The 19,159-nt window shown below is 38.7% G+C and overlaps 1 protein-coding gene across 1 annotated transcript in view; it reads left to right on the top strand.

Moving 5' to 3' along the window:
• Positions 1–19,159, top strand: part of lrp4 (low density lipoprotein receptor-related protein 4) — a 95,300-nt gene that overhangs the window by 46,556 nt on the left and 29,585 nt on the right. The window contains exons 2-5 of the mRNA XM_088934941.1: positions 1,059–1,208; positions 12,542–12,658; positions 15,858–15,971; positions 17,578–17,694. Coding sequence (XP_088791067.1) covers positions 1,059–1,208; positions 12,542–12,658; positions 15,858–15,971; positions 17,578–17,694 — 498 coding nt within the window. The remainder of the gene's footprint in view (positions 1–1,058; positions 1,209–12,541; positions 12,659–15,857; positions 15,972–17,577; positions 17,695–19,159) is intronic.

Raw genomic sequence — 19,159 nt, 5'->3', positions numbered from 1 at the left:
ACAAGCAGTGTATCCTGTTCAATTAATGTTCATCCAATTAATATGATTTCCAAAATTTAGTTTTATTCTACACACATACATAAAAGGAAATTAACACTGTATTTGTAATCTACTTGCATTTATATTCCATTTCACACCAGTAAGTGATTTCCAAATAATGATAGTTGAGTATGTTTGACAATCCGAATGCTATCAACTTAAAAAGTAAGGGAAGGTTAATTTTTGTAAAATGTGAATGCACCATAATACAGCAATAAAAGAAAGCTTAAAATAAAATTAAAGTTATAAAGAGTAAAGTAATCTGGATATTTTTGTTAAGATCCTTTGGATTAATGAACGTGCGGTCGTAAAGATCTTACGCTGAGTTTTGAAACTGTTCAGAAGGATTTGATGCCTGTTTGGGGACCAGACTCTTTACTTAATGCAGTAATTTGTTCATTTGTTTTCCAAGGCGGCTTCTAAGCCAAATACAAAATTTAACTGCTGCAGTTGGCTCTCTCATCCTGTGAGTTATCCCCAGTAGGAGATTGGATCTAAATGCTGTCTGTCAGGATACACTCCTTAATTTGTAGCATAGGAGCTTCAATAGGGGAATTTCAAGTGTGGTATTTTTAAATACTGTCCAAAACATAAGGAGCCAATGCTTCCATAATGTCCTAGGGGTTTGCTGAAATGCAGAAGTTACTTTCAAATGTATCCTTAATCACTGGTACTGGAACACTTGCTTTTCTCCCTGTAATTGTGAAATCTTCATGTCCTATTCAAGATGTGCCAGGAAATCAACCCTGTTCTCTTTTCTCCCAAGCTGCTAACTAGTTAAATGCTTATGACAGGCAGGCACTGACCTTTACAGGGAACACAAGTGGTGACTCAGTAAAAAAAAAAAAGAAATTCACCCATCAAGAAGACTGTTGCTATCGGACATTTTTTGTGATGTTTCCCTATACCCCACACAGAAAATGCCACATGTGCCTAGCTGCGAAATAAAAACAGGTGTTTGCTCTCCAGGTGCTCCATCAGCCTGGGATCTGCAAGGCTCAACTTGTGTTTCTCTTCAGCAGGTGCAGCAGGAAGTACGCAGTGCTCGTGTGGGCGGAATCACTTCACCTGTGCTGTGAGTGCTTTCGGGGAGTGTACATGCATCCCGGCGCAGTGGCAGTGTGACGGAGACAATGACTGCGGGGACCACAGTGATGAAGATGGCTGCAGTGAGTATAATACAATGATGCTTGTCTGCTTAGGCTTTTGGTTTGTTTTAGTGATGCAATGGCAGTGCAGTAGTTAGCATTGCTGCCTCAGCACTGAAGCCCTGGGTTTAGTTTCGGACCAGGGGTGCTATCTGCATGGAATTTACCCCCCCCTTGTCTCCTTTGGGTATTCCAGTTTCCTCCCACAGTCCATAGGCATACTGGTAGGATAATTGGCTTCTGGAAAAATTGGCCCTGTGTGCGTGTTTGTGTCTGTGTGTGCCCTGCAGTGGACTGGTGTTCCTTCCAGAGCGTACCCTGCCTTGTGCCCTTTGCTCGCTGGGATAGGCTCCGGCTATCCTGAATTAGAAGGAGTTAGAAAATGGCTGCATAGATGAATGGTTGGTTTTAGTGCTACTGTCTCACAAGTCCAGGGTTCTGGGTTACAGCCTTATGAATCTGTGTGGTGTTCACGTGGGCTTTTGCCAAGCGCTCAGCTTTCTTTCTGCCTCTCAATGAACTGCTGCTTGGCTATCTGGCTATTCTAAATGAGTTTCCCCTGTGACAGACTGGTCTGCTGTCCATTGGAGAACAGTTGTGTAGGACACACCCGACTTTCCTTGACCCACATCAGGATAAGCGACTAACTGATCGTGGATATATGGTTTGTTTCACTTATCATGAAAGCATAGGAAGGACAATTAGAGGGCATATTGCACTCTAATGTGTTTATTTTTTCTTGCTAATGTGCTTTTAAATGTAATTGAATCCCATATGTCTGTGCATCGTATGCAAGACTAAAATGACAATAAAACAGGCACCTGGCAAGAATGGATCATTCAAATGCTCTAGGGAATTATTGAACTGAATTCCAAGAGATGACAAGTAACCCAGAGGAAGACTTGTAAGATGGCAAGATAAAGTAATTAATTTGCAGTAGTGTGTTGGACAGAAGGTCAAGGAAGTGTCTCTGGAAGCTGTTATCCAGTAGTTGGTTAAAAAGGTGATGGGGAGGTGCGGTGGCTCTGTGGCTGTAGCTGGAAGGTTGCCAGTTCGTATCCCACATCTGGCATAGGAATTCTACTCCATTGGGCACCTGAGCAAGGCCCTTAACCCCAACTGCTCCAGGGGTGCCGTATAAATGACTGACCCTGTGCTCTGACCCCAAGCTTCTCTCCCTGTCTGTGTGTCTCATGGAGAGCAAGCTGGGGTATGTGAAAAGACAAATTCCTAATACAAGAAATTGAATATGGCCAATCAAGTGATCTTATCTTATAATGATAATGGCATGCATGCTTCTGCATGTGAATAAAACATATTCATTGATACCTTTCAGTGGAGCATGATGCATATATGAAAATACAAGGCCAAAAAACTGTAATTACATTATAACAAACATTTAAAATACCTCTGGCTTGTTTAACACAAAATACTGAAACTCCACACTATGCGATCCGTTCAAGGGCATATCTCTTAAACTTATACACTTAAGGAATAACATTCCAAACGATGTCACATTTGTTTTTATTTTTAAAAAACATAATTTTGGAATTTTATTTAATTCCAAATTTTAAATTTTGAATTCTAAAAGTTCTAAAACTTAAGTCATCACTGCTTTCCTGGAAAACAGTATTGACAAATGTTTCGTAGTGTAAGACTCAAATTTGTGGCAGTTCCTGTGAGTCTCCGGGTGTCCAGCAGGTTTGTGTGCTGTCTGCATTTTTCCCATAGATTTGCTGTGAGGTCTGTTACAAGTGTATCAGGTTACACCTGATCCCAGAGAAACTGCCCTCTTGTCAAAGGTATTTGTACGTGTCGGTTAGACATTGATACCATCTGCTTAAGTAGAGTGTTGTGGTATGATTAACAAAATACACATGGGAAAATACAGTTAAAGGGTAATAAGAAGCTCAGCACTATATTGGTACTTTAAAAAACCCAAAACAATTCCCCTAAACTTAAGAATTCAGACAAAAGTTAAACATATGCCTTTCAAGGGAGTTGCTCTAACCTGGACAGCTGAAATATAAGAGCACACCGAGCAACTGAAGTCAAGGAGACATTTTGTCCTGTTATAAAACAGTGAAAGATTTATAGGAAAGATACTGTAGATCTGGCACTGTCAATATTGAACTTGCTGCAAAATATCATAATGAGGTCATCTAGATTGTAACTGTTACACTGGAGCTTTTTGTATTTAACCTGCTGAGAGCCACATTAAAACCATTATCACAGCAAAAGTAAATTTCATTTATAAATACTAATTAGTTGTAATTGTCACTGTTGTCTAATATTGTTTTCTGTAAGTAGTGATTCCTTTCGGTGTTTTTCTTTAATTTCAATCAGGTTTGATATTCAGCCAGTTAAATCATCACATCACTTGTGACCAATTAACTCTCTTACTAATAAGGTGATGTAGTGATTTAGTAATGAAGCCGAGTGCATCATCGTCAGTTATGAATGACCAATTAATCAAAGTGATGCCAGAAGCATTTAATATATACGCCTGTATAAGTGGAATGATATATTTCTTTTGATGCCAGTGTATAAACAAAGTACAAACGTCTTGGGAAGCTGTTGCATTAAAAGAGACTAAATTAGACATCTCAAAACAGCCTTAAATATTGAATTTAAATGAAGTAAAAGGTGATTTCATGGTTTTTAATGCATCCTCAAGACAAGTCTGAATTATTTATAGATAGCTTTTCTGGGTTAGGTGAAGGACAGGCATGCTTTCTGTGATTAAATGCACCCACATTTGTTGCATCATGGCTTCAGTCCAAGAACTATGCAATTCGAGGGCTGCAGTACTGTTATTAGGCATACAGCTGAATAATACATAGAAAATAATACATGTCATTCTTAGGTGCTCAGATTTCATTTAATTCTGAGCACAAGAATTTGCTCTGTTTTGACTTTAAAAATATTAGACTGAAATAATGATGTTTTCTTTAGAGGATTCATAATAGGTTACAATAACATTCACTGCTGCCCCCTTTTAAATACCTGTTTAGCGATGCAGACTTTATGCTTTTCTGATAATAGACAGATGCTTTAGTCCTCATTTGTATTTACCAAAAGACTAAAAAATGCCTTTCTTGACAGATTGACCTCCCTGTGAAAAATGTTCAACCTCTTTACTTTAAGTACCTAAACAGATAAAAGTTAAACACTTTTGTCTCTAAAGCCAACATGGTTCTACTTAAGCTTAATGTGGTCAAAGAATGTTAAAATACCCAAATGCAGGGATGATTGTAGCTGTTTATTTTTCTGAGTAAATTTGATAAGAAGTGAAAGTGAAATTCTGATTTTCTTTTTCAACTTGTACCAGAGCAGATTTTGACAGAGACAGCATCTTATTTCAATGAAGAATAATACTTCATATAAATTTATTCTGACTGTCTCTGGAAGTATATTCATATCCTATCCTCAGAAAATGATTTCTTTCACAGCAATTTCAAGAAATGTGCCATTTATCAAGTGTAGTGTGCAATTTCTAAAGTGGAGATGATTACAGCCAGCAGAACAAGAGATTTTGTATACCACAATTATGAAAATATTTTGTTTTATAACAATAAATAGAATTCCCCCATCCAAACTACAGTATGGAAGAGATGAGGGATAACTACTTTCTTCTCTTTGTTTAGAATGTCACATGTAGTTTTATTTACTCATTCATATATTTTGTAACTTCAAGCTTGTACAGTATAACCTTGTAGCATTTAAACTTTTATGTGAAAGCAGAGGAGATAACTAAAATTTCTGAGCAAATTGCTTTTCTTAAGTTTATCTTAAGTGAACCATCTACTATCTTAAACCAGTAAAAAAATATTCATCTCTAACTGGGCTAATATTAGTGATATATACAGTTAATCTGTAATTAAGAGGCCAGCCTCTTAATTAGTGTGGGTAACATTAAATTAATGTATATATCAATGTAATCAACTTTACAATTGCCATTTTCAAAGACAGGCTTCTTCAGTGTTATATTTCACTTTGTAACAGCAATTTCCCTGTGTTATAAAATTCAATTAAAACCCGTGTGCATTTAGATCGGTTTCATCACTACATTCCACTGAGGCTTCTCATGTGGTGATTGATTTCAGACTTAATTAGCTTCAAAGATTGGCTTCAGGATTTATGGTATAAGATTGTAACACATGCAGAAATATACTGATCCTAGATAAAGTGCATTTGGCACTGCAGTGCTTTATGAAAAGATCGAGTTTAATTGATGGTGGATACCATGGATACATGTTCTTCTGGAGTTGAAACAAATTCTTTCTGGTGCAGTGACTTTTTTAAAAAGAAGCGCTACTGCTGTTTTCTGCTGTGGTCTTTTGCATGGAAGCCCAGCATTTTCAGAAGGGTTAAAAGGAGCTAGTTCCGGCATTGACAGAGCACTTGTCCATAGGATGACAAATGGTACTGTACGTGTGGCAGGAAAAATACTGAAACAATAGTGATAGTGTTTAAAAAGAAATTAGCAGCACTGCCCTAACCACGGGAGGGTGGAACAAAAGCTGCAAATGTGATATAAAAATCCTAGTGCGTTCTGTGGGGGTTTCAAGTTAAGTCCTATCCATTTGCTCTACTTTCTGCTTTCTTCACTTCATCCTCATGCTAAGATTCTTTGCCTTCAGAACATAAATTGAGGCCAGCACTGTGGCTGTCTCATTCACCATGCAGTTCCCCTGCTGAGTTGAAAGGCTTCAGCTCTGAGACTGCTAAGGGGGCAAGTTGAGGGGGAGTGAAAAGGAGATGAAATAGATTTTTTTAACTTGAAAGCTCTTCCCCCCCCCAAAACAAAAATGGAAGAAAGTCAGTATAATACTCAAATAAAGCAGGGTAGTGCAAGACTGATGAACATATAGCATTGCCAGCCTGATTTTAGCGACTGGGGCGCTAGGGCCCTGCTGGTTTTGGCTGGTCCAAACTAGATTGCTGTTCTCAGTAATCCCTCTTCTTATAGAACTTGGCCAATCAGAATGATACTCTTCCTGTGGGTATGCTTGAAACCAGCATGAGCTAAGAACATCTCTTAAAAGAAGATTATGAACAATATTTATCAGTTTCACCTTGGGGGAGCTGTTTTCTGTTAATGCTGTTATCTTCATTGGTGGAGAAAGCCAACAGCGAAGGAATTCTACAATTGTTTTGTCCTAGGGTTTAATTCTTATTTGCATTGTAAATTTGCATAATCCCTCCATCGCAGAAAACTTTCTGGCAGCAGACCACAGTAAACTTGTATAGTTCTAAAGTAAAGGCAGCCACCTTCTCTCTAAATATTTACTCCTACTGTATATAGGCATGAGTGAGTAGAGGACATGTGATGGATAAAACCTAATTGCAAAGTAAAAGGAATAAAGAAAAATGCACTTTAGACAAATCTGTCTCCAAGTTGCCAGCCAAATTCAGGTAATCTATTGTAAATCATGTCAGGTTGCAGTCTTTTAAAAAAAAAAAATATTTACAAAATATTTACAATTTTCTTCTGCCCAAATTGGGAGTACGTCAGAGCTTTAATCTTTTGTGAGCATTTGAATTCATTCCTTCACTTCTGATTTTAATTGGTGCTGTTTTTCCTTACAGTTATTAAAATTTTATTAAAAAGTGTATTCGTCAAACATTTTTACAAACACACCATGCAAGTCATACTGTTCTTTGGAATATGTTATAAATAATTGGAACTGTCAAACACGACAGGATTATTCTGTTTGACAGTAACCTTTTAGGATTTTTAAAATAAATACCATGGGGTTCTCAGCCTTGTGATCCATTAGTTGTACTGGTGTTTTGGTAATTTAATCATGTTAAAGCAATGCTATGTCTAATCAACAGAATAACTATGAGAATTGCATGTGAGGAGTCACAATGAGCTGCTGGACATAAAGAATCTTTTACAGAAGCTTTATGTCAGTTTTATCAGCTTTTGTTGATAACATTATCCTCAATTCCAAGTGGAATCCACCTAGATAATGTTTTTCCTAATTTCCTGCACAAAAAAATGTGTAATGGCTATATAACTCACTGTGACGTCCTGGGCTTTGAAGGTTGCAGAAGTCCTAAATTGCCACATTAATGAGATAGTTGTTTGGAAACGGGTAAACAGGTGATCACGCCTGATGAAAATAAAAGACAAGTATCATTATGCCCTACTTATCAAGAGAACACTACCTTTGTCCAATTTATGTTATAGCAGCATCTCAGCCAATGTCTTCTTAAGTGACAAATCAGGTTTTTGTGTAGACCACCCTGATGGACATTAGCAAGTGTGGTGCAGATGTGCAGAATAATATGCTGATTGTTGCGTACAACAGATTGATTGATGGGGATATCCAACTTTGATGGTCTGGGCAGGAGTGTCTAGTCTACTTGTGATTATTTCTTGACAGTCTGACTGCACAGCGCTGCATTGATCAAGTTCTGAGACCTCACTTGCTCACTTCCTGCGGGCTTATCCTGATACTGTATGGTAACGTTCCAGCTGGACAACACTCGTCTTCCTGTAGCTTCTGTAGCAAAGGCCTTCATGCGAGAGGAGACTGGGACAGCTGTGCAAGCAGTACCTTACTCACCAGGCTTGAGGTCCATTGAACATTTGTGGGATGAGCTTGGACAATGTGTGGCAATTGATATGGCCCAAAACCAGTGAACAGGGGTGTGCTTGTCTAGGCACTAAAAGAGAAATGAAAAACCATGGGTAAGCTTATAATAGGGTCCAGCAGTGGCCACACACTATTAGCTTGTGATTTTCAGTGTAAATGTTCACACTTGACACCCTGTTGATGAGGAATGTTCAATAAAATTGTCAGCCCGCTGCTACAAGTAGATCGTCATTTTCGTTAAAATGATTTGCATGTCAAAATTATTGGTCTGTAGAAGACAGATTCTTCAGGTGTTATTTTAAGCAATTTTAAACCACAAATAAGAGAAATATGCTTTCTTTATACAAACTAATGTGAGTTAGGGAGTTCTGACAGTAATTTTTTCACCAGAATGAGGATCATGGGGTTGTCATTATGACTTTCCTCTGAGCGCCACTATCTGTATGATGCATCTTCACAAAAGAGGGCTTTGTAGAGTAGGTGACTTCAAAGAGAATGCTTAGTCTTGCAATCCAGCCAATTTAAGGAAGCTAAGATCTGGTGAGACAGCAGTTTAAACGACAAGTTCAGTGATCTGAGGTCTCTCACACCTACCATTGTTGTGTCTAGAGGGTGCCAAACATAACAGGAAAAGGCCCAAGTACAATATGAAAGTACATTAAGTACATGATTAACAATTCTGTCAGGAGGGAAATTCCATTTTTGTAATCTCCACTGAAAAAAAATATAAGGATGCAATTACAATATTATTAAAGTATTAGAAGTGGGGATTACATCTATAGTGTTGTCTCATTGTAGATTGCAAGTATTCTAGATGAAATACAGGGAGATTTGAACATGGTGCACAGTAGTTGAAGGAATCCCAGGTAGAGAGACCTGTAGCATGCTGGATAGGGTGATGTGACGATTCTCCTGGAGGTGATGATCCATGTGTGCAAATTACATTTACAGAATGCTCTTATTTTCTCTGATGATACCAAAGTATCCCTGCAAATTATAAGGTTCTTGGGATTAGAATATTTTAAGTATATATCCATCAACATGAAAAATACCCATTCAGAACACCTTCTCATGTGCAAGTGCAGTATTTAAAAGGGAATGTAGGCTGTTGTTAGAGTGATGTTTCCAGCACTTTTTACTGGTCACAATAAGTCATATCCCATGAGAGTCATGTATTATTCAGGTTGCAGAAAGGGCTGAAGAGACTAAAAGCTCATTGACATACATTATGGGCTAAAGAATATTTAGCTAAATGTATTGCTGCATATTGGCAGCCTGTATGGTGGGGCGAGTCACATGCTCCTTTGTCTCCTTAATGCCATGGAAATTAGGATAAGCTCTGGTCCAATGAGTCCGTGTGGCTTGGATATGGGAGTTGCCTACCTCCTGCTGCCCTTTTGGATATTTGTATCTTGTGTGTTTCAAATTGACCTTTCATGTAACACAATCCCATTTTTTAGCGTAATGTGTTAAGGTCCCATTTTTGTCACGAACTTGGTTCTGTTTATGCTTGATTCTGGGAAGCCTGCTTAATATGTGGGTCTGTTTTGTTTAGGGTTTTAATAAATACAGAGGCTCTAATCTTGTTTGGCAAGATGTCAGATTTTCTCATTTTGATGCAACAGTTAAATATTTTCTTGGAGAGGAAGATTAAATAGGAAAACTGATAGGCAAACATTCTTATTTTCTTTGGCACTTTCCCACACTAAGATATTAAGAAATCTTTGTTTAAATAAATTGTTTCTAGGAATGAAATCGCATTGCTGTTGACAGTGTAAATAACAAAAAAAAAACAGACATTCCATTTTACCAGTAAGAGCTGCTAATCATTCTTAAAGTATTCAGTGTAAAAACATGCTGAAAATTATAATTAAGGTAAATGGTATGCATGTAAGGATAATTAATGCCTGTAATCCTCCAAACCTGCTATAGAGATGTTGTTGAGTTTTTTCAATTCAGGAGAAGGTCATGTCTGAATGTTTAAAGTATTTGTTGGAAATGTCAGGGTGTTAGTTTTGCAAATAAAATAATACTTTATTTTTCAGCTTTTATTTAACTTTCAAAATATTTTATTCTTTGTTTTAGGATTGTAGCAGAGCTTTGGATAGTGTTTCAAATAAAAAACTGCAATTTATATTGCCAAGAAACTGAGATGGTAACTGCCCTTTCATAGATTGTTTTTGTTGGTGGAGGTGAAATGGAATTCAATTCCTCAGTTTGTTTGCCCAGTCTCACTTGGTTTAACCTTGTACTTGTACCGGAGGAATGTTTGTTCAAGTTGCGTTAAATCAAATGTAAGGTTTAAAGGTTGCATGGTAAGTAGGATGTTTCTTGTCATTACGAAAAGATCTGTTGTGTGGATATACGATGTGGCAGTTTTGGGAGGAACCATCACACATGTAAAAGACAGTGCCATGCTTGTGCTGCCTGTGTGGTACATGGCGCGACATTCAGAACCCCGAGAGAAGCAGATTTATGTGCAGCTAGTCGAAAGTGGGAAAGCAGTTTTTACCATTGTACCATCTCTGGTATTTTATTGGGAACTCCTGTAGTTCCAGAAGGTCAGAAGTCAGGCGTTGTAAATAGGATTGGAAGATTGAAGTGGAGGGGGAAATTCATTCCCTGTGAAAACCTTAATGGGTCACTTCAGATCGCTCCAGCAATAGTCTCGAGTGACTGTACATCTGCTTTTTTACTTCGCTGGGTTTAATGGTAAGCAGTGTTCAGCCAAATATGAGTCCCTGCCTTCCAGAAAAACAAGACCTTCTTTACCTGGGGTCTTGTATTCTGATTTAACATACTAATGACATGTCCCAATAAAAATGGTTTATACCCTAAGTTCACTTAAAGAACAGGCATTGGTAAAGTATAGGATTGCAGTGTTTTATTGGATGTTTCATATTTCAGCAGCTAGCACCAGTTTCCTGTGTGTTAGTGGAAATATATGAGGCTGACTGAGTTCAGTTGTCTTTTCAGACAGCTTCAATAATTTGAGGACGTAATCTGAGGAAGCTAGGGATCAGGATTAATTTCTGTTTTAGGAATGTACAAAACTGAAAGACGATTCTTGCTAGTCATGCTGAAACCATTATTCTTTCAGAGTAAAGATGTGAAAAGCAAGGACAGCTGAATTTTTAACTTTGTAAGATAAAGGGAAGAATAAAGGCTTTTTCAATGTTAGAAGAGGCCTGTTCTATTTCTGAAGAAAAAGATCTCATGATCTGGTTACAGTGATAAACAAGATTGCAAAAAGCTGATAAAAAGAGTCAGAAAAGAAGCACATAAACACTTGATGGGCTGGTGTATTGTTTTGGTCCATGCAGACATTAGTAATCTCTGCATGGGTATTTGTCATGCCATAGTATAGAATCAATAAAACCAAATCAATTAGTTTGGTTGCAAGAGTGTGTAAATATCCTTCCTTGTATCCGTTGCTTACCGAGATAGGCTTCATCTCCTCCATGACCCTGAATTAGGTGAAGTGGTTAGAAAGTGGATGGATAGTCCATTAGAAAGGGTTCAGCTGGTGTCTACTGGTGACCAGCAACTTCCAGTTCACAATATGTTTTAACCCAGTAGGGACAGTTAATTAAAACTCTGCTTTACTTGACATGGTTATCATAGTGGAAGCTGACTGGTGAGCAGTTTAAACTAATTTCTGCTAGAACCAAGTGCAATTTCCACTATAGCCTGACCATAAGTATTTTACTTTTTTATTCTCCTTCTGTGGTGTTTTAGTTAACCTTTGCTTTATTGTCAAAATAAATTGCTGTAAATCTATGGAAGGCATTTGCTCTTTTTCTGGTGGAAGGTAGAAGATATGGGAATTGGATAAACAACATCTTTCCAGATGTGTACATTTCACCTTGGTTTTGTGCTGTATGTCCGTACTGAACAGGTGCAGGCTTCTGCAAATCAAATGTTATTTCTTTTGCAAGGAAGTGGTGATGTGATGTTTATTAACACAGGCCCTTTAATCGATCGGTTGTAGTGTTGCAAAAGTTATGTATTCAAACAAAGTATCTGAAGAAGTGGCTACAAACAAGTACTAACAAGTTGAGTGGCCATTAGACAATTTGGGGATAATGTTAACAGTTAGACCTCTGCTGCAGCTTCACAGCCTTGAGACTCAGCAGCGCCTTTTCAGAAGATGGCCTGTAGTGGTTTGTGTGGTAGATGTAGCTGAGGCATTGTAAGTGCATTTTTATTAGCCATAACTGTCCCATTCATGCATGAGTATGCAGGCAGATGCCGAGGCCTTCCCCCTTGAGACTTTGCACTTTGAATGCCAGGGAAACGGCAACATATTCCATTAAACTCTTGATTTCTTCACCCCCAGCGGTCCCAGGGTTTTTTAGTTGCCTTCTCATGTTCAAGTCGGAGTTTAAAAGTCTCGTGCACGTAGCATAAGAGAGGGCTACCTTTTGTTGTGTAATATTGGGGACAGCAGTATTTTTGCTATGGTTTTCCTGGACCACTCAAGCTCTCCATGGTCTCGGAGGCAAAATGCTATTCTTTTCAAACGGTATGATACTGTTCAATAGAAATTAGGCTTCACTGTTTCACGTTTTGAATCATGGCGAGACTAGCCATTTTCCCAGAGGTACAGTAATCAGTGAACAGAACAGTGGTGCTGTATTAATCTGCAGTGTTAATTAACATGGCATCAGCTGTGGTCCACTCTAGAATTCTGTGAGATTCTATGTAAATAAGTCTTCACCATTAATGACACCTCCCTTCTTTCAGTGCTCCCCACTTGCTCCCCCTTGGACTTCCACTGTGATAATGGAAAGTGTATCCGGCGCTCCTGGGTGTGCGATGGGGACAACGACTGCGAAGACGATTCGGATGAACAAGACTGCCGTAAGCTTTTCTCTTCTTCTGTGAGGAGTAGCACTTATTCTGTTCTGTGAAGCTGTTTATGATCTTTTAATGTAAAGGTTAAGAAAAAAAAGCATGCTTCATATTTCAAAATCTGCCCTCTTTTTATTAAAGATTATGATTTTTCTCTGGAAGGTTAGCACCTGATTTGTGGTAACACATTGGCTATGGAACATCTGTCCATAAAGCAAGTTTTTATCCATAGGATTATGTGGTCACAAATTCTAATGTCAGTGAATTTGTCCTTTAATTTATAGAAGTGTGAGAGGTGGTGATTTTTGCCCATTTAGCCTACATCGCAGCTGCTAGTAAATTAATAGTAACTAAGGTATTAGGTAGTAACTAGTTGCATAGATGTTATCCAGTCATTTTTTCAAAGAAGATGTGTATACAAGAGCCGGTGACCAGTGCAGCCACTGCACCTGTCTTCTGGGGATGTTATGGGTTGACCTTTGCCTGGAGCAGTGCTCAGTGGTTGATGGGACACAGCTGGAGGAGACAGCTCATAGGGGGCTTGTAAAGGCTGGGAAATAACACACAAGGTACACAGCATTGTGTCTTCATGTAAGCTACTTGCTGTTATCAAAGCTTTCTGGCTTTCTGAGGAATGCCTGATGCAGGACGAGCCTTGTGCTCTGGTTGCTGTGACAGCTCTGTACCTTATTCTGTCGATTCTAATCTCTAGTGACCTAGACGTTACCACGCAACCAAGACTGCACTGACAACACAGTACAGACCGTTACCATGTTACTGCATACCTCGGCGATATGCAGAGTGACAGTGGTTGTATGGTAGTTCACTGGCAGCTGCTGTAAAAAAAACGCTACTGACTATTTGCCGCTACCACAAACGTAACAGCCTATAGAAAAGGAATTTTTGCTGAGAGATATTAATATAACAAAAGAGTAGTTGAACCAATCACAATGAACAGTTTTTGACGCCTCTCAGTAGGTTTTGTTTTTCTCCACGATATGCAGTAAGTGTTGTAGCTATGCAGTAATCATACCGTGCTGTAATAGGCCATGAGTTGATGTTGGTGCACCCGTGGTCACTTGACAATGCCATGTAACCCCTCAGTTGTGCAGGGGTATATAAGGCATGCAAGGTGGTTTGACTTCATTCTCCATGCTTTCTAAAAATACGACCTGAGTGTGGAATAAAAAGTCATTCTGTCAGGTGTGCTGTAACTTTATTTTTAGTAAACTTATTATTTGTTTGGTCTCTATGGCTTTACCAGGGATTTGGCATTTGTGACGGAGCACTGCATGGATCAGGGAAGTAGAAAATCCCACCCTCTCCGATGGGAATAACAGATATTCAATCTTAGTTTACCTAACATGAGGAATTTCTATACTTCTCTTGACTGAGGAGGCCTGTTTTCTTCCCTTCCAGTGAAGTACATTTTGCCTTTTTTATATTATGGGTTTTTTGTACCATCTGTTATGCTTTTTAGGTCTGTGATATTGGCGGGCCGATTCTTGCTCATTCCAAAGGTACTTGTAGCCCGCTTTTGTGGACAACTGCCATTGCCAGTATTGTAAATTCGGAACATGCTGGGCCTGGGATAAAGTAGTATGTCTGACCCATATTTTAAAAATCCAGACGGAGAAAGTGCAATGCTACGGGGGTCTGTCTGGCACGAGCCAGTGATAAATTTTTAATTTGAGTGTGCTGTACAATTTTCCTTTTTGTTTTGTCTCCTTGTTATTATTTAATGCATTTTCTCTCTCTCACCCCTATGGTTTTTATTATTTAAAGTGCTTTAAGAAAATAACACATGCTTCAATTGAGCTCAGCAGGATGTAAAATTTTAAAACAACCAACAGTGAGTAACAAGCCTGAAACGTACCTTGTAAACAGTAATTCTTCAGGCCAAATGATTTGGATTCTGCCAAGCTGTAAAATATATACTTTATGTGGCTTTGTTTTTGGTTTGTTTTATGTACGGCAGATTTTGTCTTTGTAAGCATTATTGTAAGGGAACTCAATCAAGCTACTGTCGTCTGGCTTTTTTAGAAGTTAAGAATCTTGTAATAAGGAGCATTTACAACATCTTAAGACATAATGGCTTTACAAATGAATAGCTACTGATGACTTTCAGTCTCCGTCTGTTCAAGTTGAATAATGTTAATGTCCTTTTTAAGTGGAAAAACATAACAGTATGAAAGATTTTTTTAATGATACAGTATATATTGTGTATTATTATTATTATTGAACCTATATCTTCAAAATGTGTTCAAGAAGAGAAGGAAAAACAGTGGCACTTGCTTTGCCTTCTACAGATGTGTTATTTGTCACTTTGTGTACAAGGTTGGGGTAAACATCAGGGATAGAAAAATAATGGCTCCCTAGTGATGAAAAAGGGGATAGTGTCCTTCTACTGTATGTGAAGATCAGTACAAATGGAGATAAGTTCAGTCTGGGCCATTGGTGTGTGACCTGACTACTAATCTGAAGTAAAAATGCCAGGCCCGAAGGCCAGGTGTCCTTAAAGTTGCAATCTCAAATGTTTTTGATGAAATTGTTTTAGTCACAAGATCCATAGATCAGCATTGGAGTTAAGTTTCAGAATATCTGTCTTCTTTTTTCCAGTTTTGGACTTCTGGGAAATGCATTTGTTTTTTAAATGATACTGCTATAGAGAGAAGAGAATGTAAAGTCAGTTTACAAGGAGAATAAGTATGTAATGACAGTATTGTTTAAGTTTCTTAATGTGTCAATAGGAGTCTAAAGGCTAAAAAGTATCATCATCCATCAGCTCAATGCTGAAGTATTTACTTCAGAGGAAATAAAGCAGAGTAATTGCATATTGATCTTCTACAGCCAGTGGAGGGGAGTGTGACAGCCCCCTTTATCCTTGTACTGTGTGCGGTACTCAGAGAGCACCTGAGTGGCCTAAAAAGGCTTTGCTACCAAGGACAAAATGAAACCTGTTATAAATTACTTGATTTTACAGAAAACAAAATGCTCTTGAAGAAGGTAAAGACATCCACAGGTTACTGGCTTCTAATATCTCAAAAGAACCTCAGCCTGCCAGGTTGAGTTTAATGACCTATTCCCTCGATTATGAGGAGACTCAGATAAGGGGTCAGAAGGAGGCAGCAGCTCACTTGAAGTGTCGGATCCCGAGTTAGGTTTCAAAGAGCAGTGTTTTTTTAAAACTCTTTTTTCTCCGCTCCAGCTCCCCGAGAATGCGAGGAAGATGAGTTCCACTGTCAGAATGGCTACTGCATCCGGAGCCTGTGGCACTGCGATGGAGACAACGACTGTGGGGACAACAGTGATGAGCAGTGTGGTGAGGACCTGCTTCTAAAGCCCTGTATTTCCAGGACTGCTGTGTGGGCAGCTTTGTCAATGGCCGCCGCCTTTTCCTGTTTTTCCCCACTGTCTGTGACGCTGCGTTTTCACTGAGGGCACATACCCTCATGAGAATGAAGTATTTTTAATCATGCAGCCGTTCTAGTAATTTCAGATTTGTTACAGTCATTCCTGCGGGCTAGATGGAAATGACATTACTTGTCTAATTTTAAAAATGGGCATGCAAACTGACACTGATGTCAAAGACGAGTTGAGGATATTGGGTTAAATGGTTTTCCCCCTGTGGAACTTCATAGAACAGAAGGCGACTGTCCTTCAAAGACATCTGTTTCCAGTTCTTTGACTAACTTTTTTCGAGAAGCTCACTTTTTTTTTTTCAATGGCTGCTTTGTGAAGGCTTTGGAAACCCAAACTCACAGCTTGACTGAAGTGCTTATCTTGGGAGTATTGCCTGGTCAGTGCTGTTTTAGTGTCGGAAAGTGTTAATGGACATCTTTCCTTCTCTTTTCTTCCTCACCCACGTGGTCTCTGTAGCAGCAACCAGTTAAAATCTGACCAGTTTCTTAGGAGATGACATTGGTTTCAATGTCATTGCTTTTTAAGTCCAATAATGAGGACTCCTCTGGCAGCTCTCACTGATATACAGCAATTAATTAGTTCCATCCATGTAGCGTAGTATACAATCTATCCAGAAAACCAATTTGAGAGTCAGAAGTTGGCATCTCTTTTGCTTGGATGTGAAAAACGATGCACTGATGTCACCCTTGGTCATTCACTATAACTCGCCAATCCTGCTCGTTTTAGTTAACTATTCTTGTTTTACTGCAATGCACATCAGCCAGCCAGACCTTTCCCGTATATAGATAAAGCAGGTGGAGGAAACAGCTTGGAGCTTTTTCACTGCTGGTAAAATACACAAATTTAAACTAGAAAAGTAAAATCCCTCATGGGTATGCAAGCAGTCTTCATCTGGAGATGCCAGTATGATGCTCACTATGTACTAGAGTTGTCTTAGTGTGCCGAACTTTTAGAGGAAGACTTTTAGTTTCTCACTGTATTAGTGGGTTTTTTTTGCAAAATTAGAGCCGGTTTTTGATCTCTGAGAAAAGGACCAGTGAGCAATGAAAAATGTATGTAGTATAGTATCAAATCCCCACATTGCCAGCACCATCTTAAGTGGAATGCCATCTAAACCAGGAGACTTGCACTTCGGCAGAGATTGAGCAGTTGCTTTTAACTTCTACAAGGTTACAGCAACATCTAAAAGCTCAGCCTATTTAGGACAAAATTGAGGCAAATTCAATGGGTTTACAAATCCTTAATCCTGACCAGGTCTGTACAGGATTAGGTGAAGTATAAAACTGTGAAAAATCTTGGAAAACTTAATTAACCTGCACAGGGCTAGAGAGTCATCCTGACAGTCCTTAATCTCCTCAATAGAAGATTGATTCATTTTCTCATGATCTTATTGTAAATTGCCAGATATGGGATTAATCGTGTTTATAATAGAAACTTTTTATTAGATAACCACCATCTGTTCATGAAAAGTTATTTAAAAATGGTCTTTCCCCACTTTTTTTCAGATATGAGGAAATGTTCGGATAAGGAGTTCCGTTGTGCTGATGGGAGCTGCATTGCTGAGCACTGGTACTGCGACGGTGACACGGATTGTAAAGATGGGTCGGATGAGGAAAACTGTCGTGAGTATTGCTCTCTTGAAGCTGCATTTTAAAAGATCAGTAAATCGATGCATTTGCATTTTCTACCACAGACTACAGTGTAACAGATGGTTAAGTCTGACAGCGCTTGGTAACAGCTCAGCAACATAATTCATCTCAAGTTTTTGAATGCAAGATATAGAAACAGTCAAGGGAATGGTAATGGGAGAAAAGGAAAATTTTAGAGCCAAAAAAAATTTGAAACATGCATTTGCTAATGCAGAATCCCTCTCTGGACAGCAGTTTGTTTGCCGAAGGCAAATCAAGGCAGTTTCAAGTGACTTTTGTTTCTTTTCCATGAAAGCCTCACAATTCTGTTACAAATAGCCTACTGTATTTTGTCAGGGTCACAGCTTAATATACTGTAGACCCTAAATTTTATTTTTTCCCCACAGAATGTAGTGATGACTGTTTGAAACTGCAGATTGCAGGGGATAACAAAACCAGACTTCAATAAACTGGTTTAGTAAATTTCTGTGATGTAGTTTGGCACCTATAATTGGTTCCAGTTAATCTGAAGATTTCATTTTACAGCTGAATTGAATTTGAATCATTGACTTTCCTCTCCTTGCTTAGAATAACATTCTAATTTATTTACATCTAATTTGTAAATGTAAGTGTAAGGCATAATAATAATAGTATTATTTATTTAAGCACTGACATTCTGTAAAGTAATACTTTCCTTAAACTCAATTATCTTAACAAATCCCAATTCCTGTATACCCCATGCAAGAGCTCATTGTCCTGCTGAATGAAGAAATGGGAATCAAGATCTCAAGAAGAAAAAGTAAAAGTAATATGGTATATTGACATAGTAAGAAGTGTCATTAATCCTGGGGTGAACATAGCTTTTGGGCCTAGATTAGGGCCTTTAGCTCCATTGAATAATGAGATAGAGCTGCAGCACACACCTGGAATAAATAAGTGCAGAGTGCTCTAAGTGAAAGGAGCTCCATGTGAGGTGGAAGAGCTATTGACAGAGGTGCTCAGTGGAATTAACCATGCCTCTGAGGGCAATCAAGAGGCTTGTAAGAAACCAGCTGGAAAAGTAAGCAAGTTCCTCTGTATCTAGACTCTGGCAGAGAAGGAGGGAACCCCATACTAAACTGGCAGCTGCTGTGTTAAAGATGGTAGTGTTTATGCAGCAGTGTCCCCTGACCAAATGGGATCAGATGGGAAAGAGAGTGAGTTTTGGCTCTGTAGAGTGTGATCACTTTGTGATGAAAAATGTACAAGGAAGTGGCGAAATGTCACTTCCATGATTATTTTGTCATCTGGACTGTTGGAGCTGAAAGCAGTTACGTCAGGTAGACCTCACATAGAAAATTGGAATCCCTTAGCCTCCGGTTAAGAACATTTCTGGAAAGAAAACCAGAAGACAGCAGCTTCCCCAGGACCAAGGTTGAGAGCCTGTATTGCTGTATTGATCAACTTTATGAATAAATCA

This window comes from Atractosteus spatula, chromosome 16 (genome assembly GCF_055471065.1).
Source record: "Atractosteus spatula isolate fAtrSpa1 chromosome 16, fAtrSpa1.hap1, whole genome shotgun sequence".
In the NCBI taxonomy this organism is placed as follows: Eukaryota; Metazoa; Chordata; class Actinopteri; order Semionotiformes; family Lepisosteidae; genus Atractosteus; species Atractosteus spatula.
Note: the sequence above shows the minus strand (reverse complement) of the source record. Positions and strands in the feature narration are given on the sequence as shown.